General features: G+C 41.7%; 1 protein-coding gene, 1 long non-coding RNA gene and 3 other non-coding genes across 6 annotated transcripts in view; 1 reads left to right on the top strand and 4 right to left on the bottom strand.

Moving 5' to 3' along the window:
• Positions 1–1,084: 1,084 nt before the first annotated feature.
• On the bottom strand, positions 1,085–3,171 carry LOC145357884 (uncharacterized). Its single transcript, XR_013889383.1, has 5 exons — positions 2,908–3,171; positions 2,458–2,521; positions 1,824–1,869; positions 1,469–1,525; positions 1,085–1,240 (listed from the first exon to the last, which is right to left on the bottom strand). It is a non-coding gene; the product is annotated as an uncharacterized LOC145357884 (long non-coding RNA).
• On the bottom strand, positions 1,317–1,389 carry LOC145358080 (small nucleolar RNA SNORD99). The gene has a single exon (XR_013889446.1). It is a non-coding gene; the product is annotated as a small nucleolar RNA SNORD99 (small nucleolar RNA).
• On the bottom strand, positions 1,972–2,107 carry LOC145358078 (small nucleolar RNA SNORA44). Its single transcript, XR_013889444.1, has one exon. It is a non-coding gene; the product is annotated as a small nucleolar RNA SNORA44 (small nucleolar RNA).
• LOC145358076 (small nucleolar RNA SNORA16B/SNORA16A family) lies at positions 2,694–2,836 on the bottom strand. The gene has a single exon (XR_013889443.1). It is a non-coding gene; the product is annotated as a small nucleolar RNA SNORA16B/SNORA16A family (small nucleolar RNA).
• Positions 3,172–3,546: 375 nt separating the features above from the next.
• The window catches only part of LOC145357840 (synapse-associated protein 1-like), a 33,305-nt gene continuing 13,802 nt past the window's right edge, over positions 3,547–23,049 (top strand). For both annotated transcript variants that reach the window (XM_080211377.1, XM_080211376.1), the window contains exons 1-4: positions 3,547–3,764; positions 12,200–12,318; positions 17,050–17,116; positions 19,299–19,372. In XM_080211377.1, coding sequence (XP_080067503.1) covers positions 3,602–3,764; positions 12,200–12,318; positions 17,050–17,116; positions 19,299–19,372 — 423 coding nt within the window. In that variant the 5' untranslated portion in view covers positions 3,547–3,601. The remainder of the gene's footprint in view (positions 3,765–12,199; positions 12,319–17,049; positions 17,117–19,298; positions 19,373–23,049) is intronic.

Raw genomic sequence — 23,049 nt, 5'->3', positions numbered from 1 at the left:
TTTGCCTTTCTTGCACCAGTCTCAGCCTTCATCTTAGCAAATAAGTTCACTTGCCTCTATGCACATCTACCACCCAGGACAGCAATACTTGATTGCCATATAATGTCTTGGCTAAAGCAAACAGCCAAAGCCCTAGGATTGAAAAGTATTGTTTCTTGCACACTATATAGCACATGGATATGAAGCAGCATATCTAGGAAAGCTCTGCATCACATTGGGCTGATTAGCTTCTTTCTGCACCATTTTTGATTCCAAATAGGAATTTCACTGATGTTGATAAATACTCAATATGCATCAGCCCTACAATGCACTAAAACACAGTACCAGCTTTCAACTATGCACTCCAGGGACCTAATAATGTCCATGGTTAGTACTGCTACCTCAGGTCCAGAGTTCTGGGCTCAACTCCCAGCTTAATCACTATTCTCCCTGTTTGCATGAGTTTCCTCCCAGTCAGGTTGATTGGCTACGCTAAATTGCCCTAGTATCCCACGATGTGTATTAGAGGGATTAGCATGGTAATGTGGGGTTTGGGGCTACAGCCTGGGTGGAATCATCATCAGTGCAGGGCTTGATGACTGAACAGCCTCCTGCATTGTAGAGAACATATTGTGAGCACTGAGCTACAGCTCAATAGGGTATGAAGTGCTGGAATCAAAAACTGAAGTGCTAGAAACTCTGGTCTGACAGCATCTGGAAGGAACAGAACCAATGTTTTGTCAGAATGACCCTTCAGGGCTGGGTTGTGAAAGGCATGAGCAAAATATGTGAAATGTATTGCAAGCCCCCACTTTAGTTTCCAATGCTCAGCTATCACTTTAAGATCCAGCTCAACATGTGCTGGAATTAGTCCTCATACTTGACACTAACATTGATCTTAACAAGCCCAATCACAAAGTAAACTACCTCCAAAATCTGACCAACTTGCCTTAACACTTTAGTCAGGAATATGAGAACCAAAGTGTTCAAATTCCCATCTGCTAGTTAGAGCTCCAGAACAACCCCCTCCCCCAACACCATTGTTACATTTGCAGTTTTAATTGTAGGAAATAATGCTTAATCTGAACAAATGACAAATACAATCTTTAATCAAAAGATTTGCTTTATTAATATACCAGACTAATACAAAATTGCATCAGCTTCAAGTTGCAGAAAACACAAGTGGTCAGGCATCAGCATTAGAGAGTTAATACTCCAGGGTGAAGTGTCCAACGATTCTCCATTGAGGTCATCACTGCATCTGCAAGCAGACCCCAAAACAATTCAATGGCCAAAAAAAGGATTGAACCATTTTCAAAACCACCACATTGCAACAACACTGATCTCAGTTCCATATCCGCAAGTATCATCCTACAGTCAGCAATATATGAGTGGTCATCACTGATCAGCATTACATTACAGGGAAATGTACAATGTTTAAAACAGACTATAAAACAGAATGCTGTCACAAGATTAAGTGAACACTTACCACTGAGGGCACATTTAAAGTCAAACCATCTTGTTGGAAACTCAGTTTGTAAACAACCTAAAGAAAATTGGTATAAAATTAGATTACAGTAACTTTAGAAACTGACTAAATTAGTCAAGTGCGTCTTAACCAACTCTAGTCACCACAGAACAATCCAAATGCAACTTCAGCTGATTAATGATGCTCTACCTCCAAAGCTGACCAAGAGACTGGTAAAGAAGTCTCATGGAAAAGGGTGGGGATGATTAATACATGGCCAACTTTGCTAAAGTATAATTCAATAAACCAAGTTTCCCATTGCTGCAAGAACAGATCAGCAAAACTCAAGGTGACCCAATAGGCAAGTTAAACCTACCTGCATCCACCATCTACAACAGGAACATGGCATCACAAAAAGGGTTCTGCAAAAGGAATGAAAAATTCAGGCTTAATTATGTGCACAGGTTTAAAATAGTACATGCTTTTAATATCATCCAGTTGTTATCAAAACATCCACTGCTATATGATGTAGGAGAGTAGAGTGACAATCAGAGGAAATACAGGACCAATGCTGTCAAAGTCTCTCCAATTTTCTCTTGCATAGTGTTGGAGAATCCACAACTACTAACTGCAAAGCTGCAGCTCTTGGTTACCATGCATCAAGGCAGCACCATCAGGTATACACCCAGATTACCACACCACTTTAAGATGCTTTCCCTCAAAAGAATTACAAACCAGATCAGCAGAGTTACCACTAGTACAATTTAACTGCACTGAACAGTTACATTGACTAGGTCATTAAGTTGTTCCTCATGTAACCAATTTTCCACAATATTTATTGCAATTTTCCCACTCCAAATCACTAATTACAAGATCCACAATTAGTGGAAAAAGTTATCATTGGCACAATTTAGGCACACTGAACAGTTACTCACTATCATTGATTAGGTTAGTGGTTACACAAGGGATGTGTTAATTTTAGTACTTATTGCCATCTTTGAAACTTTTACCTGGAAAAGTTGATGCTGATATCACAGCAAAGGCCAGACAAAAATCAATGTTCTGCAACAATTTCTGTAATGAGATAATTAGGGCATAAAGATCAAAGTGTCAGGATCAGTGGGTACAAAGTAAATCTTAAACAATACTGTTATTCATTTTGCACTTAATAAAAACAGCATAGCAGAAGAACATCCAATACCAAGTAGTGGTATTACTAAACATAATCCAAATCTAGAGATATTAACACTGTTTTCCACGAAAATGTTGCCAAATCAGATACAACAAAACTGAGCAGCGACCGTCAATGGAAATGGATTTAATCTGGGCGCCTGTTTTGACCACATGAGCTACAAGATTCAGCTCCACATGACTTCGATCAGGGCCTGGCTTTCCAAAGCTCAATCGAGGACAACCATCTAGATAGCGCCAAAGACAGAGCAGAACATAGAATGACTTACATCCATCTCCTGTGCCAGGGTCTAAAAATCAAACCAGGACTTCTTCCTCCCATCATTAAGGGCATAGGGCCCTGTACGGTGGGAGGTGGAGCAAGAAAGCAGCCACCTCGAAAAGTTACATACAGAAAATAATACTCGAAAATATTTGGACGATGCAGTCAACTGACGTGTTAGGAAGGTGATCAGGGCGGTTTGAAGATGATATTAGAACGATAAAGTGGCGGATGGCACTGGATTATCCTCACCACCTTCCACCTCAGCATCTCGGCGGATGGGAAAAAGAGATGGAGGGCCCAGCGCCGGCGCCTTTTATTGGCTGAACGAGCTGCTCGTTGATTGGCGGAGCCATGTCACCTGACCGTCGCCCCAGGGCGCCTACGCCTGACTTCCGCGCTGCATGCTGGGGAATGTAGTCCATCCATTCCCCGCCACAGTGTCGTTACGTTAATCAAAATCAATTTAGAAGCTCGTAGAGCGTTTCAATCCAAATGCCATTGACAACGGGCGATTCCAGGGGTCGGATTTGAAGGGTTCCCCTCACACACACACCAGGTCTGGGAATGGACTACTAATCCCAGAGCGCTTTGCGAAGCCGGGGGTGGGGGGGTCAAAGGTGCTTAGCAACGGCAGGGTCACGTGTCTCCGACCTCCGGGGCTTGGGTCACCGACAGCCCGAGGCCCCGGCCCAGCCACCATGTTCCGGCCGCTCTCCATCACCCAGTGGCTGGTAGGAGGAAGCCAGGCTTCGTCCGAGGACAAGCTGCTGCTGGCACCCGGGCCTGAGGATGCGGAGGCGCCGCCCGGCGGAGGCAGCGAGGGAGCGGGAGCGGTGCTGGAGCAGGCGAAAGGGATGGGAAGTGAGTGTGAACCCAGCCAGCCAGACATAAACACCAGAGACAAGCTCCGCACTAAACGCAAACACACACGCTTGGTATAAAAATCATCCTTCCCCTGTCAAACCCAAATCAGTGCAGGGTTATAAACCTCTCCAGTGGCTCGTTTAATCCCTGAGCAGATCAGAACTCATCGCCAAAAACTCCCATCACTGCAGCTCAAATGACCTGTTATGGAACAAATTAAAGTTTCTTTATTAGTGACACTGCAGTGAAGTTGCTGTGAAAATCCCCTATTCGCCATACTTCAGCGCCTCTTCGGGTGCACTGAGGGAGAATTTAAAATTTAAGGTTTATATATTAGTCATAAGTAAGGCTTGCATTAACACTGTAATGAAGTTAGTGTGAAATTCCCCTAGTCGTCACACTCTGGCACCTGTTCAGGTCGATGCACCCAACCAGCACATCTTTCGGACTGTGGGAGGAAACTGGAGGGAGCCCATGCAGACACAGGGAGAATGTGCAAACTCCACACAGACAGTGACCCAAGCTGGGAATTGAACCCGGGTCCCTGGCGCAGTGAGGCAGTAGTGCTAACCACTGTGGCACCATACCACCCACGATTTACTATAACTAATGGACCAGCATGTCTTTCGGACCTCAAAGACAGAAGGTGTTGGAAAATCTCTGGATAAAAACAAATGACTGCGGAACCTAGGATCTGAAACCAAAAGAGAAAATGCTGGAAAATAGAACTAACAAAAGGTCATCCAGACTCGAAACATTGGCTCTCTTCTCTATCCACAGATGCTGTGACCTGCTGAGATTTTCCACCATTTTTTGTTTTTATTTCTGATTCCTGCATTCATAGCGAGGGGGATTGAATATAAAAGTAGGGAGGTCTTGCTGCGGCTGTATAGGGCATTGGTGAGACCGCAGCTGGAGTACTGTGTGCAGTTTTGGGTGCCGTACTTACGCAAGGATATTTTGGCCTTGGAGGGAGTGCAGAGGAGGTTTACTAGGCTGATGCCAGAGTTGAGGGGGTTGAGCTATGAGGAGAGGCTGAATAAACTAGGCTTGTACTCGTTAGAGTTTAGAAGAATGAGGGGAGATCTCATTGAGACATATAAGATGATGAATGGGATGGATAGGATAGCGGTGGAGAGGCTCTTCCCGCTCAGAAAGGACAGTAGGACTAGGGGGCACAGCCTCAAGATAAAGGGGGGGCGGTTTAGAACGGAGTTGAGGAGGAACTTCTTCACTCAAAGGGCGGTGAATCTCTGGAATTCTCTGCCCGTTGAGGTGGTGGAGGCTGCCTCGCTAAATATTTTTAAGACGCGGGTTGATGGGTTTTTGATAAGAGAGGGGATTAAGGGTTATGGGGAGAGGGCGGGAATGTGGAACTGAGCCACGACAGATCAGCCATGATCTTATTGAATGGCGGGGCAGGCTCGAAGGGCCAGATGGCCTACTCCTGCTCCTATTTCTTATGTTCTTATGTTATCCATTTAGTTCAAACTGCCTGTTGTGGAGTTAGGAGAGGCAGTGGCATAACAATATTATTGCTGGACTAGTGACCCAGGGTAATGCCCTGGGTTTCATATCCCACCACAGCACATTGTGAAATTTGATTTCAGGAAAAGTCTGAAATTAAGAATGATGACTGTGAAACCATTGTTGATTGTTGGAAACATGCATCTGGTTCACTAATATCCTTTAGGGAAGGAAATCTGCCATACTTAAGTCTGGCCTACACACGACTCTGATGTGGAGATGCCGGCATTGGACTGGGGTAAACACATTAAGAAGTTTCACAACACCAGGTTAAAGTCCAACAAACTTTATTTGGTGGCACAAGCTATTAGCTTTCGGAGCGCTGCTCCTTCATCAGGTAAGTGGGAATTTTGTTTACAATCAGGGCATATTCAATTTACAAAATAATGGTTGGAATGCAAGTCTTTGCAGATAATCAAATCTTAAAGGTACAGATAATGTGAGTGGAGGGAGGGTTAAGCTCAGGCTACAGAGATGTCTATTGTCTCCAGCCAGGAAAGTTAATGAGATTTTGCAAGCCCGAGCAAGTCGCGGGGGTTACAGATAGTGTGACATGAACCTAAGATCCCGGTTGAGGCCGTCCTCGTGTGCGGAACTTGGCTATCAGTCTCTGCTCAGCGACTCTGCATTGTCTTGTGTTGTAAAGACTGCCTTGGAGAACGCTTACCTGAAGATCAGAGGCTGAATACTCGTGACTGCTGAAGTGGTCCCCAACATTCTTGCTTGGTGATTGTCGAGCGATATTCACTCATCTGTTATCGTAGTGTCTGCATGGTCTCCCCAATGTTCCATGCCTCGGGACATCCTTTCCTGCAGCGTATCAGATGGACAATATTGGCCGAGTTGCAAGTGTATGTATTGTGCACCTGGTAGATGGTGTTCTCACATGAGATGATGGCATCCATGTTGGTGATCAGGCATGTCTTGCAGAGCTTGCTGTGGCAGGGTTTTGTGGTGTTGTGGTCATTGTTTTCCTGAAGGCTGGGTAATTTGCTGCGGACAGTGGTCTCTTTGAGGTTGTGCAGTTATTTGAAGGCATGAAGTGGGAGTGGGGGGATGGCCTTGGTGAGATGTTTGTCTTCATCGATGATGTGTCGAAGGCTCCGGAGAAGATGTCGAACTTCTCCACTCCGAGGAAGTACTGGACGACGAAGGGTACTCTATCTGCCGTGTCCCGTGTTTATCTTCTGAGGAGGTCAGTGTGGGTTTTTGCTGTGGTGCGTCAGAACTGTCGTTCAATGAGTTGAGCACCATATCCTGTTCCTATGAGGCCATTTTTCAGCGTCTGGAGGTATCTGTTGTGATCATCCTCATCTGAGCAGATCCTGTGTATATGGAGGGCTTGTCCATAGGGGACGGCTTCGTTAACGTGTTTAGGGTGGAAGCTGGAGAAGTGGAGCATTGTGAGGTTATCTGTGGGCTTGCGGTACAGTGAAGTGCTGAGGTGACCGTTCTTGATGGAGATGCATGTGCCCAACAATGCAACCAATGTCGGAGAGTAGTCCATGGTGAGTTTGATGGTGGGATGGGACTTGTTGATGTCATCATGTAGTTGTTTCAGTGATTGTTCACCGTGAGTCCAAAGGAAGAAAATGTCATCGATGTATCTAGTCTGTAGCGTCAGTTGAAGGTCCTGTGCGGTGAAGAGGTCTTGTTCAAACCTGTGCATGAAGATGTTGGCATATTGAGGTGTGAATTTGGTCCCTATGACTGTTCCGTGTGACTGGATGAAGAACTGGTTGTTGAAGGTAAAGACATTGTGGTCCAGGATGCAGCAGATGAGTTGTAAAATTGCGTCTGGAGATTGACAGTTGTCGGCGTTGAGTACTGAAGCAGTTGCAGCAATGACATCGTCGTGGGGGATGCTGGTGTAGAGCCGAGACATGCATTGTAACGACGAGTGGTCCTGATTCAAGTGCTCCATGTGTGCTGAGTTTCTGTAGGAAGTCCGTAGTGTTGCAACAAAAGCTGGGGGTTCTTTGTACAATGGATTTCAGGATGCCCTCGACGTAGCTGGAGAGGTTCTCACACAGGGTCCCATTGCCTGATACATGTGACCCCACAGCAATCTGGGTCTCAACTGCACTCAGTTGATGGGCAACAAATGCTTGAATGCAAACCGACACCCAATGTATCAGTAACAACCCACTAATTTTACTCCCAAAATGAGAATGAAATGTTTGGAGAAAAGCTTGGGCAGAGGAATCATACACAGTTGGAAAGTTAGGTTTTGAGTGAGCTTTTGAAATTGGAGAGAGCAATATCAAGCTTGTAGATTCCGGGATGCAGAGGCTGTGAAAGATGAGGTCCACACAATCACTCCTGACCCAGAGACTGTAACATAAAAAAAAACTTGATATGACTTCATATTGCATACCAGAATTTAAAATAATCTGAAGCCTGAGCTCCTGTGGTCTGGGCTATGAATAAGGGCCATCGACCTGAAGATGAACATACTTCCTCTCTCCGTGAATGCTGCGAGACTTGCTGTGAATTTCCAGCATGTTCTGGTTTTTTTCCCAGATTTCCAGCATCTGCAATATTTTGCACTTGGACCATTGCCCATTATTATTATTATTTGTTTCCAGATTGAAATGGGAATTTTTCTACAGTGACTTCTGATCATTAACACTTAATTCAGTGCACTCCTGACACAGTTGCATTTCCAGAGTGTGTGCATTGCGTTACAGGTAAAATAAGCAGCCACATAATGTCCCAACAGTACCCTCGTTCTCTTACCTTAACCAGTTCTGAACAGGAATGTAAAATCACAAAATTGTGCAGAGAGCCAGGTTCAAGCCTGGATAAGGGAAAATCCTTTCATGAACTGTGAGTGCAAAGTTCAACACGAGATTTACAATGTTCCCTGCTCTTGTGTCAAAGACATGTTGAGGCAAAGTGCATTGTGGAAGGCATCCTGTGAAAGCCTGTTAATTCAGTTACTTGGCAAGAAAATTCTCTTGGGCTGTCTGAATTGGCTAGCACATGCATTTTGCTGAGAAGGTCAAATGGCTGTTGAGATCAAGACTGGCTGCTGGTAGGTTACAGTACTGGGAGCAGCAGTCTTTTGGTAAGGGTGGTAGGTGCAGGGGGGATGGTCCCGAGGGTGGGGAATCCAGAACCAGGGATCACAGTCTGAGGATTTAGGGTACACCATTTAGAACGGAGGTGAGGAGACATTACTTCACCCAAAGAGTGGTGAGCCTGTGGATTTCATTACCACAGGAAGTAGTTGACGCTGAAACATTGAAAGTATTCAAGAGGCGGCTGGATATAGCACTTGGGGCAAATGGGATCAAAGGTTATGGGGAAAAAGCAGGATTAGGCTATTGAGTTGGACAATTGGCCATGATTGTAATGAACGGCAGAGCAGACTGGAAGGGCCAAATGGCCTCCTGCTCGTGTCTTATGTTTCTATTAAGGGGCTGTAGTATTCGGTCGGCCTGTCAGTTTCAGTGGAGCAGTGGAAATCATCCGGCAGCAATGTGATTTTTATGAGGTGACGTGGAGGATTGGGATTTAGCAGTCTGCAAATGATAAATTAACAAAAATCCTGAAATATCACAGCTCTCTCACGAGTGAGACTTAATTTTATTTAGAAACTTCAGAAATTTGTAAATCCAAACTGAGCTACCAACTACATGAGTAAATACTATCTTGATTCACTCTGAGTCTCATTCACCTGTTGCTCCCGTGCTGGCTGTATCATGTTGGCTTCCAATGCTTCAATGTCTCGGATATCGAATTTCCATCCTTGTGTTCATGGGTGTTAGCCCTGACTCATTTGGAGGCACTGTCCCATCCTGAGTCACAAGATCCCAGGTTCCAAGTCCTACCCCAGGGCTTGAGCACAAAAATTAAGGTTGAGACTCCAGTGCTACTGCACTGAGGGAGTGCTGCATTGTAGGAGATGCTGTCTTTGAGATGAGACATTAAATCGAGACCCATCTGCCTGTTCAGGTGGTTGTGAAACGTCCACAGTATTTTCTCAAAGAAGAAGATAGAGTCTTTTAAGAGACTTCTGGATGAGTACATGGGACTTAATAGGATAGAGGGTTATAGGTAAGCCTAGTAGGTAAGGATATGATCGGCGCACCTTGTGGGCCGAAGGGCCTGTTTGTGCTGTAGTTTTTCTATGTTCCATGTTCTAATTACCCTTGGTGTTGTGGCTAATGTTTATCCCTCAACCAACATTACAGAAACAGATTATTGGGTTGTTATCAACGCTGTTTGGGAGAGTTTGTTGTGTGCTGCCATGTTTCCGATATTACAACATGACCACTCTTCAAACAGTGCTTCATTGGCTGTAAGTGCTTTGAGATGTCCAATGGTTGTGTAGGTGCTATACAAATACAAGTCTTTTTTTCTGGTCAATCCCATAATTTTCTTGAACTCTCTAATTCTCTCAGATCTCAATATCCTCAAATTCTGTCCTCAGCAATTCCTGGTTTCTATTGTTCTACCTTAGCATCTTTGCCTTCAGATGTTTAGACCCTAAGCTCTGGACTTCTCTCCCTTAAACTCTTCTCCTTTTAATGCGTTCATGTAACCTATCTCTTTAGCCTTGCTATTGGTCACCTCTGCTAATACCTCCTTGTTTGGATCTATGTCAGTTTTTCTTTGATTAGGATCCTGTGAATCACCTTGGAATGTTTTACTATAAGATGGTATATAAATGCAAGTTGTTATTGCTCACATAATGTGCACACGTTGCACTAGTGTAGCAGTATTGTGCCCATTGACCATGATAGTCTCCCCGTAATGTTGAGTTTAAAATTTGCATGCCTGTGCTTGGGTTCCTTGCAGCCTTGCCTTCCCTACCTATAATCTGCTCCCAACCTAAATCCTCAATAAACCTACAGTTTCCAACTTTGTCCTCTTAAACATCTCCCATTCCCTTCACTCCCTCATTGTTGGTTGCACCTTCAGCCTTAGAGGCTGTATGCTCTGAATTCACAACCTAAATGTTTCTGCATCTCTACCATCCTCTCCTTTAAGACCCTTCTGAAATCCTTCCTGTTTAGATTTTTTAAGACTGGCTAATATCTCCTTTACCTCAGTATCCATATTTGAATACACTTACGCAGTGTTGCATGGCTTTGCATGTTTTCCATTGTTACAGGTACTATATAAATGTAAGTTAGCGTTTTCTTATTAGTTTCCTCAACATTGCAATTTCTTTGCATTGACTGTCCCTCACAAGCATTCCATTATAAAGTAACGTCAATCATAAGAAATACTGCAATTGTCACTTTGGTGACGCTCTGTCACTGATTATAGATTAAAGTGTGACCTGTTTCCTTAGCCGTCACTTATTAACTGGTTTGCAATCCGTGTCAGTCCTAATGTATCCCCGCAATGACAGCTCTGCCATTTAGAGTGCTATTCACAGAGGAAAGCTGAAGGATGATTCCAGTCTTATAATAGCTCATAAAACCTAAGATTGAGTTTGCATGTATATAGCTGTCAAGAGAGGAGATCAGAAAATGCTGGAAATACTCCGCACATGTGGTGAGTGTCAGCAAGTTAATGTTTCAGGTGCAAAACCTCAGATTTCTAAATATATATATATAAAATTTGGATAAGCCCTGATATGCAATACCACAGGAAATATCAGGTCAGTTGTATCCTACAAATGAATTAGAAATTGATGGAAAGGGATAATGGGACTAGGGTTTGCAGATGTAATTTACTCTCCATTTAAAAGCCATAAATTCTGTCTTATTTTTACATATTCCCATGATAAATTCCTGGGTCCATATTTTTATAATGGAAACAGCTTGTGTAAACTTGCGCTGTAATTGCATTCAACTGCCAGTGGTACAGAACCTCCCCTGGAAGGAGATGTGATTATACTGTGACAAGTTTACATAGGCAGTTTCAATTACAAAGGTATACCAAGGATTTATAATTGGGATAATTGTCAGGAAATGTGCACAGATGTGAGATTTTCTATATTTGGATGAAATCAAATATAGTTAAAATATGATGAGTTTGTTCAGACTTTAATGTTAAAAAATGTATTTATTAGTCACAAGTAGGCTTATATTAACACTGCAATGAAGTTACTGTGAAAATCCCCCAATCGCCATATTCCAGTGCCTGTTTGAATACACAAAGGGAGAATTTAACGTGGTCAGTGTATCTAACCAGCACGTCTTTCAGATTGTGGGAGGAAACTGGAGCATCCGGAGGAAATTCACACAGACACAGGGAGAACAGTCTGCACAGACAGTGATCCAAGCCAGGAATCGAACTCGGGTCCCTGGTGCTGTGAAACAGGAGTGTTAACCACTAAGAGAAAGAGCAAATGTTCAATAATATCAGAAAATGTATAGAGGCAGAAAAGCCTCTTGGTTAGTGTTCTCGGGAAGACAAAGGAAATCTTTGAAGGAAAGATTGTACACCAACAAAATGAAGCATGACTTCATCTATGAAATAGTTGTGTCTCAGTGTGCCTGTGCCACATTGATATTACAATACTTTTTCGTGAAATAATGCTGCAAGCCATTAATTTATGCCGTGCTTACTAAATCCATAAGGTTGGGCAGCACGGTAGCGCAGTGGTTAGCACTGCTGCTTCATGCCAGGGAGCTGGGTTCGATTCTCAGCTTGGGCCTGTGTCTGTGTGGAGTTTGCACGCTTTTCCCGTGTCTGCATGGGTTTCCTCCGAGTACTCCAGTTTCCTCCCATGTTCTGAAGACATGCTGGTTAGGTGCGTTGACACAAACAGGCACTGGACTGTGGTGACTAGGAGAATTTCACAATTACTTCATTGCAGTGTTAATGTGAGCCTTACTTGTGACTAATAAATAAACTTTAAGAAAAGAGTAGTTTCAAAATAAAAGTGTTTTCTGAAACACAATCGTGTTTTGTTTATATATATATCTTTTAATTAATTGCAGGTTACCTAAGGGATGTTGCTACATCTGCTACAAAGAAAGTATCGGACACAATGCGAGAAACTGCCCAGACAATAAAGAAATCTGTAGAGGAACATAAAATAGACAATTTCCTTGATAAGGTTTGGACAACTACAGTATTGCAAGAAATTATCTGTTTAAAACAACTTCATTAGTATTAAGTTAGATGTTCTACTAAGTAATAAAGATAGTGTGCAGGTTCCCTATGTATTTTACCTGGTCAGAAATGTTCATTTGGTCAAACCAGTCGTGGTGATGGGACAGCATTGATAATCTAGAGGTTTAATTTATTTTGCATTCAGTTTGTTTCTTCTTAAAACAACATGTCCAAGAATTGAGTGCAAATACATGATCTATTGCACTATGAATATCATTAGGAGGAGATAGCTTTATTGACTTTGATTTTTTTTAATGACGAGCGTCATAGTCATTCTGGCAGAAAAGGAGGGCAGTTCATTGTGTACAAAGCACAATCACACCCTTTACTCATTGTCTATAACATCTCGGCACAAACTGAATACTTGTAGGCCTGATGATGTCCCCCTGCCCTTTCAGTTGCTGCTGCTCATTTGGCCTAACAATTGGCAAATTACAGTTAATTCAACAGCAAATAGTTAGGCTTGGCTGTCAAAGACGCTAATGTAAAGACTCTTATGGCCAGTGATGTTTAGTATTTCAAAAGTTGTATTTCTTTTACAGCCATACAGTACACTGCAAAATCAAGTCCTATAGATTGAGTTTTCAAATTCTTGTGGACATCACTGCTAAAAACTGCCATGAGGTCTATGATGGTGACAAAAGTTACCATAACAGAAAAATTGTAAAATATGGAAGCAACATTTGTCTAAGATTCATCATTTGTATAAAATGATGTTACAATGTGATATTTCTGCAGTACTCCTGAACTGCTAAGGAATGAAATGTGTTTATTATCATAACCAGGAGCAGGAATGGGCCATTCAGCCCTTCAAGCTTGCTCTGCCATTTGATGCAATCAACGCTGATCTCATTTTGGCCTCAACTCAGCTTGCCTGCCTCTTCACCGTAGCCTTTCACGCCCTTACTTAATTAAAAGTCTGTCCGTTTCTTCCTTGACTTGCTCAAAGTCCTGGCATCCACTACACTTTGGGGTAGTGAATTCCACAGACTCATGACCTTTGAGAGAAGTAATTTCTCCTCATCTCTGTTTTAAATCTGTTATCTCTTCTCCTGAAACTATGACCTTTTGTTCTAGATTGCCCCACAAGAGGAAACATCCTCTCCATGTCCACTTTGTCAATTCCTCTTATCTTTTCCTACACCCCAATTAGATCTCTTTCATTCTTCTAAACTCCAGGGAGTATAGCCCAAAACTGCCCAATCTCTCTTCATAAGAAAACCTCTCATCTATGGAATCAATCTAGTGAACCTCCTCTGAACCGCCTCCATTGTAGCTCCAATGTCCCCCTTCAAATAAGGGGACCAAAACTGTACACACTATCATTGTTCAGTAATGACACAGGTTGCCACTAACTAATCTAACTATCCAATGATAAATCTTTTTTTTAATACCATGTCGTAGCAAAAGAGCCCGGGCTCTGTGCCACTGAATCTTCCTTTTTAATAGCCGCTCCTAGTTGAATAGCTACATAACTGCGGTATTTAAAATACAGGTGTTTGCCAATTATTCTTCATTCATCATGCAAGTTCTTGGCTCCGTCTTACTATAATGAGGGTAGAGTTTCTGGAAACAATGGGGGAGGTGCAAATAATTAAAGAAAGGTTTACTGCTGGGTCCTGCTAGGCAACCAGTACCAATGCCAATAAATCTGCAGACGGTGACTGTTCAGTAGAGGGTGCTCTTGTACAGTTACGTCAATCACATAACATGAGGACTGTTGTAATGTACATCATATTGGGAAAAATTGCTTTGTTATTACCAAAATTATTAACCAAATGGGCAACTTCCAATATTTTTAGAACTGCCTAATTGTTTCCATTTTTCTGCCTCAGTCTTATAACCCATACGTTTTGTTGGTGGGTGAATTTATAAGTGATTGTTCCCAGAATACCCCCAGTACAACGCTGAACATGCAGCTTCAGGTCACCTGCTGAACATTACCCTTCTCTGATTGTACCAAACAGAGCAAGGAATCTAGTTCCACCTAAGTCTACCTCACAGCAGTCAGCAATGTTTTAAACACCCACACAACCACTAGAACAGTCCTTGGGATGAATCAGCTTTTATTTCAGTAACCCATTCCCCAGTTCCATTTAAAATGTGTTGCCCAGTGGATCAAATGATGCAGTTGACTCCCTCAAACTTTGCCTGCATTCCCTGCACATGACATTCTAAATCTTTCTATAGAAGAATTTGAAGTAAAATGGATAAAGGAATGAGAAATAAAAGTAAGAAGGAGAGTGATGGAAAAGGTAGAAGGAAACATATGGATGAAAGTTTTGAAACTTTCTCTGACCCACTCTTGGTGCCTTCTTCTTAGGCTTCTTCTTAAGCAGTCCATCAGGATTTAATACAAGCACAGCTATATTGAGGAATTTAGCAATGTAGGGAATTCTCTCCTTGCCCCACTTTTGTGACACTGGGCATTGAAATGAAAGAATACTCCAATGAGTATACCAATATTTTGAAAACAAGAAGTGGCATAAAAGAAAGAAATTTCGTTTAAATATTGTGCCTGATCAGTTTGGCAGTCAATTCCCAGTGAATTCTGTTATACAGGCAAACGTGTAAAACTGCGTAACAAAATCCCAGCCACAGCAAGTGAAATGAATAATCAGTAAGCCTGTATTTTTGGCTGAGAGTGAAATGTTAGCTGGGACAATGTGGAGAATAGCGCCCATAATTTTTTATGCCTCCTGAAGCAGGTAAACCATTTTAATTTTAACATCTCACCCAAGTAACTGCACTTGCTCAGTGTTTCACTAAAGTGTAATCTGCTCCTGATGTAGGATTTAAATTGACAGTCTTCTGATTCAGAAGGTGTGGAGCCAAGCCAATGCTGAGGCAAATTATTCTAAACTTCCGAGCAATCACGAGGCGAACCTTAATCCTAGATGCTGTCATTTCCTTCTCCATCATGAGAGCACCACGGACAACTGAAGAGACCTGACTGTTATAGTGACTTAATTCCAATAAATTAACATGTCAGAGATCAGTCGATTTCTGCAGTCTTTGGACAAGTGCTAGAAGATTTGATGCACTTAGTAACTATTAGGAAGGACACATTCCAATTTAACATGTCTCTATGAAGTAAAAGTATTAGGATCATGGCAAGTTACATAGCTGGATTTTATTACTGCATGACTGAAATTCTTGATTATTCTGCTACTCGTGTAGACCTAACTCTTCTCCTTTAGTCCCCAAATATCAGTACATTTTAAACCCGTGCATGCCCCACAGTAAATGCCCCATTGTGATTGTGCATCTGCTTCAGAAGAAAAATTATCTTCAAAATCTTTCTTTCGTATTTACCTTGAGTTAGAGATATTTTGTGGTCAGTATATACTTAAAGACCAGATCAGTGGAATCCAGATCTCCTTATCCCTTACTCTTTGCTTCTCCCATTTAATACTTCATGGTCTATTTGATTCAAACTATAAACATCAGATTTGTCATTGTTCAGTGAGGCTCTTTAGCTTTATTAGTGTTGGAAATGCTCTGTAAAAATGTTAAATAAGTTGCTTTTTAATTAGGAGCTCTTGCTTTTTTTTAACTGAATAATTCAAAGACATTTTTTTGATTTCTTAAATGAGATTAAATAATATGATGTAAAATGAAGTAGTTGAAAAGTAAGATGTAGAAGATATTATAGATAATTGGTTAGGTTTTCAGTAATTGGGAAATACCAGATTTTAGTTTTATTGTTAAAAGTCCTTCCTTTTTCTTCTCCTTTACTTCAGCTCTTGCTTTCTTCTCTTGTTCATGGTGCAGTCTCAAGCTGGGTACAGCTCCATATACTGTAGCTACCCTCTGGTCTCTTGGCCAAGTGGTATTATTTCACTTCTAATGACAGGCTGTTTTTGTTTGAAGGGATATCTCAGCTGGGCCCAGTCTCATTCACATGAACATTTTCAGCACAATTGCTGGATAGCATTAAGGAGAGAAATACTCATTTGATGCTTTTGATTCCCTTCAATAACTGGTGACACTGAGGTCAGCAATGCTGCTGTCACGGTCCCCTTAACTGAAATTTGGCTAACTCGCTGTGAACAAGAGTTTGAACTTGAGTCTGCCCTGCCTGTGGGCATTAGCACTCATCACTCCGTATTTTAACCTACTGAACTATTGATGTTGATTTTAACTGGAGATGGACAAGAACAGTGCAAGAGGAGGGAGTATAGTATGAGTCCTGAGTTGTTTTAACTCCCAAGCATTGTTTAAATAGTCCAACGTTGCCTGTTTTGAATTTGCTGTAGCCTCTTCTGCCTAATCCACAACACCCGCTGTGGTTTGGCTGTCAAGAGTTGGCCTGATGCAGTCTTCCCAAATGCCAAATTTAACATACAGTTCCAGTGCCACTGACCAAATTGGGCTGCAACTTAAAGATTTAAACCAGGCCCAATCTGCCTGCAACAGGAGCCTTGACCAACTTCAGGGTTGCCATGTGGGAATGGTATTTGGGCTAGTATGTGGATGTGGTGATTTTAAATCTCTCAAGCATTGTTTCCACTGGACGGGAAGTTTATAATCAGCTTATTTAAGGAGGTTTAAAAACTCAATATTTACCAATACATTTTTATAGATGCATTTTAAACACATCAATGCATTTGCTACAATAAAGTAAAAGTGATTTTTAGTCGGCTTAATATTTCTCATCTTTTGTAACTTATAGACAATTATTGGAAATTTCAAAAAGGAACAAGAAAAATTTGTAAAAGAAAAGAAATTGAAGAAGTCAGGTACTATATTGGTTTATTTCAACAAATGGCTCATATTTGTGAAAATATTATTAAAATACTGGCTAATGACTCTCTTCCAATACTTGTTTTGTATTTATTGTATTTTCAAAATCACTGAAGTGATCCACTGTGTCCTCTTAAGATTTCTGCCATCTGTTCCCAATGTCGTAATTTTCATTTTCTTTTCGGACTCTTTAATCTGTCTCTCCCCAATTTCACGTAAAGTAAGCCATCCAGAAACCTCAATAGATAGCATTACAAGCTTGGACTCAAACCTTAGAGACAGGTACTTCTTAACACTGTACTTCATGAAGACTGTGAAGGTGTTGCAGTATGTACAAGGAAAGAATTTGCAATTTAAAGAGTGTTTTTTACATCCTCAGAATGCACTAAAGTACTTAACAAATAGTGATATACTTCTAAAAGCATAGACACTAGTGTTTTGTAGGCTTGCTATGGAGGCAAACAATGGCAGCTAATTAGCATATGGTCTCAGCACTAATGACCAGATTATCTGCTTTGCAGGTGTTGGCCAGGAGAGTAAAGGATGGTGAAATATGAAGTCAATAAAAATGCACAATTAAAAGTCTACTGACGACTGTGAAACCATTGTCAATTGTCGTAAAAACCCATCTGGTTCACTAATGCCCTTTAGGGAAGGAAATCTGCTATCCTTACCTGGTCTGCCCTACATGTGACTCAAGACCCACAGCAATGTAGTTGACTCTTAAATGCCCTCTGAAAATGGCCTAGCAAACCACTCAGTTCAAGGGCAATCAGGAATGGGCAATAAATGCTGGCCCAGCCCAGCGACACTACCAAAATTCAACTCACAGCAAATCCCTGTGTTTGCTAATCTACACTGGCTCTTGGCAAAATGACTTTTCAAATTGCTGCATGGCCTCGTCCTTCCTTACCTTAGTAATCTCCTCCAGACCCACAGCCCTCTGAGATATTTGCCCCACTGTAGTTCTGGCCTCCTACTCATCCCCAATTTTAACTGCTCCTCAGTTGTTCACTGCGACTTTGATTTTTTAGACTCCAGACTTGGAAGTCGTTCCCCACAGCTCTCTGCCTCTTCATCACTTTCCTCCTTTAAGACATTCCTTGAAACCTACCTCTTTGACCAAGTTTTTTGTCATTGACGTAATAGCTTATGTGGCTTGACACATGCTTTAAATGCTCCTGGGAAGTACCTTGGAATATTTAATTATGTTAAAAGGGCTATTTAAAGACAAGTTGTTGCAATTGTGCTCTTATTTCTCTTGCTCAACATTACATTGATTGAGTCATCAAGTAGGATAGAGCTGTGGGAAGCTTATGAAGGATGTGCCTTGGTTTTACATTCCTTTAAACGTGGGCCATAAATTAAATGTGAAATGATTGTCTTTGGGTGTGATAGAACATATTTGCCATGTTAGAAATTAAATTTGATCCATTTGCTAGTCATCTTAAACCAGAGCCTTCTGCTTTTTTTTAAGTCAGATTTTCAAATTTTCTCCTCTTCTGAAAATGGTAGTTGTTACTGGATTAAGATTTCTGTGAGAGGTGGTTGGCCATGTGGGTCATCGCAGGTGACCCCACTTCTGCTGTCACTGACATGGGCGCACATTTTAACTGAGCAAAGAGTTGGGAAATTATCACAGAATAGCAATTGGGTATAGGATTTCCGGCTCCTCTTCAGTTACAGTAGTGGAAGCCAAGGCTGATTGTAGCTTCTAAATTTGCTGCCCTTGCCTCAAAAGGTTTCTTCATAAGAAACAGGAATTTGCATCTGTGTGACTTAGTAGAGGAATGTCCAAACCAGAATTCCGAGCCCTTCCAATTCTGCCCTTCAAAACAGTGCTACTTAGATGTCAGTGGTACCATCCTTGCCTCTGTGTTCGAGGGTCATGGGCCATCATGAATGGACTGTGTAAGTGTAGCCCACTCCTGTTTTCATTTTTATTCACTGGATTGTTTATTTTAATTGTTTGCAGCTTGAGGCAATGAAAAGGCGGATCCTAGTAATGCTGCCTAACTAACATAAGTTCCAAATCAGATCACCGAGATACTTACTGACAAGATGAGATATAAACACCATTCTCCTAATACTGTATATCTTTCATTTAGTGCATGGATGGACTACAGATGAAAAAGCGAGGAAACTGCTTCTTAATTACCATATTTGTTTTATTTCCAGAATCAGCACTTCCACCATGGGCTGGCTATAATGATGAGGAGACAATAAGGCAGCAAATTCTCTCTCTGTCTGCAGTAAGTGCTACCTAAGGCCACTTTGATCCCTTTCCCCCAAGTTGACTTGGTATTTTCTTTTCCCCTGCTTTGAAGCCAGTGACTCGTGCAATTCGCTGCACAATAGTGGCAATTTAGTTCTTCGCTTGGGTATATGTTCCTTATCGTTGTGTCTTAGCATTGAGTTAATTTGACCTTCAGGCAATGAAGCCTTGGAAAGGACATCACACTAGAACCCAATGTCACCCTCAGTCAGCGTTGACTCTGCTGCAGGAATTGTTGGGTAGTGATGACTGTCAATTTGGCTGATTACTGGGCAGGAAACTTAACAAAAAGGTTGTAATACAGTCCTGCCATTCACCTGGACAGGACCTGCATGTCCTTGACCTTGCCAGATTCTTTGGCAATTAGTTGTCTCTCCCGCAGTCTCCCTGCTTCTCCATAAACAAATCAGAGAAATAAAAAGTGGTAAAAAAAAATTCTAAAAGATGTGCTGTGGAACAGAGTATTATGTAGCATAAATTAACTTAATAGATATATAAATTGGGGTGGGGAGGGAAAGGAAGTTAGATGGTGGTGTAGGGGTAAAGTCACTGGGCAATTTACTGTGAAGTCCAGGCTCATGTTCTGTGGACATGTGTTCAAATTCCACCATGACAGCTGGTGGAATTTAAGATTCAATTAGTAAGATCTGGAATTGAAAGCTAGTCAGTCCCTGAGTTTTGGTGATCATGACAACTGTTGTCAATTGTTGTTAAATCTATCTGTCCTTTAGGGAAGGAAATCTGCCATCCTTTCCCAGTTTGGCCTGTATGTCATTGCAGACCCACAGGAATGTGGTTAACTCTTAACTGCCCCTCTGCAATGGCTGAGCAAGCCATTCAGTCCAAGGGCAATTGGTGTTGGGCAACAAATGCTGGTCTTGCCAGTTACACCCCACTTTAAAGAATACATTTTTAAAAATACGTTTAAAAGATTTGAATCCTCATTGTAAGTGCTACAGCACATTCAGTGGCAAAAGAAGTAGGAAAGCTGACATGCAGAGGAATAGGGCAGGAAACTCTGCAAACAGGAAAATTCAATTTGGCCATTTGCTTCCTTTTTGTTGATCTCAGTCAAATGTTACCACATCCTCGGCGTATCCCTTGGTTTCCAAAAGATACCCTGACCCTAAATATATTCTGCTTCCCCTGGTATTTTTTTTCCATATGTCTGTTGACCATTAATACAGTCATAGGCCACAGCGCCAGGGACCCAGATTCGATTCCAGCTTTGGATGAATATCTGTGTGGAGTTTGCACATTCTCCCCATGTCTGCGTGGATTTCTTCCAGGTGCTCCGGTTTCCTCCCACAGTCCAAAGATGCGCGTGTTAGGTGGATTGGCCATACTCAATTGCCCCTTAGCATCCAAAGATGTGTAAGTTAGGTGGATTAGCCATGATAAGTGTGTGGGGTTACAGGAGTTGGGTAAAGGGAAGATCTAGGTAGGATTCTCTTTTGGAGAGTCAGTGCAGACTCGATGGACCGGATGACGTCTTTCTGCACTGTAGAAATTCTGTGGTAACCATTAAATGAAATTGGTTTAACTTAATTCACAATTCCAAAATTCTAAAAATGGTTATATTTCTAAAAACTATCCTCATCAAGTGTCAGATCAAGCCCAAAATGAGGTGCAGTGTTTGTCTCTCTTGTTGGAATCTTGAATTGAATACAGTTAGAATTTGAGTTTGTTTTTGGAGCAAGCAAGGAATGGATTTGGGTTTCTACTCTGAACATCAACTTTAAAAATGGAGTAAACTGTTTCTTAAGCTGCGCCGTTTAAACCTGTACTGCATAATACTCATGGAGATGGTGACATGGTGGTAATATGACTGGACTATTTAGCCAGAGACCCAAGCTAATGCTCTGGGGACAGACATTCATGTCCCAGCTGGTGGAATTTAAATTCAATTAATACATTTGGAATTGAAAATTAGTCTCAGTAATGGTGACCATGAAACTATCATCAATTGTTTTAAAAACCCATGTGATTGACGAATGCTCTTCAGTAGAGGAAATCTCTCATCCTTACTCGGTCTGGCCTGCATGTGACTCCAGACCCACAACAAGTGGTTGTCTCTTAATTGTCCCTCTGAAGTGGCCTAGCAAACCACTCAGTTCAAGGGCAATCAGAGATGGCTGGTATTGCAACTACACCCACATCCCATGAAAAAATAGAGAATTATGCACTGCGAACAGTAGTATAACGAATGCTTTATGCTGTTACAATATCACCTGATGATTTGTGTTCTAAGGTTTGAGCACGGCTTCTATCTGTTCAGTCACCTGCTCAGCCACCTTAGGAAACATAGTCCAGCTTCAATCCTAAAGAGTGTTGAGTAGCTCCTTATTCTGGATGACCAGCATCCTTCAGAAAACCACTTCAGCAAAACAACTGCTGTGTTTAGCCGGTATTAATACATGCTCCTGAAAATGGTGTCTAATCAAAAGCAATATAATTCAATCATTATTTAAATCGGGATTTTGGGGAAACAAATACTTCTAACACCCTGTCCCATCGTCAGGGTAATTAGCTTCTCTGGCTGCAGCACTGATACTAGTTTAGATTTTCCTGTTTTAATGCCATAATGCACTTTCACTTTGGTTGGCACTGTGCTGCTGTTGGGATCATAATTGCAAAGCCTGAGCCATTGTTTGTTTCCACTTAAGAAAATGTTTTGTTTCCGCTAGTTTGATCTTGAGCTTTCAGCATGTTCTTGCCTGTTGAGTTGCAGAAAGCACTAATGAGATCTTTGAAGTTCGTACAACTTTTTTTTGTCATTAACCGACCAGAGAGATTAGATACTGTTTCTTCAGATTAACTCGGTACTACATTCGGGTCTTAAACATGGAACATTACACACTCATTCTAAAGATAGCATTCAGTGCCCTTTAGACAGAATAAAGTCTTTGGCATAGTGAGTGCATTTAACAGTTGACCAGATGTTCAGTTGGGCTACTCAACATAATTTTAAAAGAACTTAATCTCAAAGTCACCTTTCATTAAACTAATCTTTGTGGAAAACTAATAGAGATATGAAGAATATATGGCAAAATAAAGCCACACACTTGTAAACTACGCATTTGCAGGTTATGCAGTTTGTGTGGACAAGCAACAGGCCTTTACAGGATGTGAGAAAGACCATATAATCTTTTTGAACTTGGGAGGGTCCCAAAGGACTGGAAAGTAGCTAATGTAACTAGATAAACACCACTGCTTAAGAAGGGAGGGAGGCAGCAGACGGGAAACTATAGGCCAGTTGGCCTGACTTCAGTCATTGGCAAGATTTTAAAGCCTATTATTAAAGATGAAATCGCAGAATACTTAGATGCATGATAATGTAAGATTGAGTAGTACGACTTTGTCAAGGGGAGGTCATGTCTGACAAATCTATTAGAGTTCTTTGAGGAGGTAACAAGGAAGTTAGATAAAGGAGCCAGAAGTGGTGCAACTGTGTAACTCTTTGCTGCAGAAGGCTGTGGAGGCCAGGTCTTTAAGACTGAGATGGATAAATTCTTGATTAACAAGGGGATCAGGGGAAAGAGCAGTGGAATGAGGATAAGAAAAATATCAGCCATGATTGAATGGTGGAGCAGATTGGATGGGCCAAGTGGCCTAACTCTGCTCCTATGTCTTATGGTCTTAGGCACTTCAAAA

This window comes from Carcharhinus amblyrhynchos, chromosome 24 (assembly GCF_965287045.1).
Source record: "Carcharhinus amblyrhynchos chromosome 24, sCarAmb.v2.hapA, whole genome shotgun sequence".
NCBI lineage: Eukaryota > Metazoa > Chordata > Chondrichthyes > Carcharhiniformes > Carcharhinidae > Carcharhinus > Carcharhinus amblyrhynchos.
The sequence above is the reverse complement of the archived record's forward strand: the minus strand, read 5'-3'. Positions and strand labels throughout refer to the sequence as shown.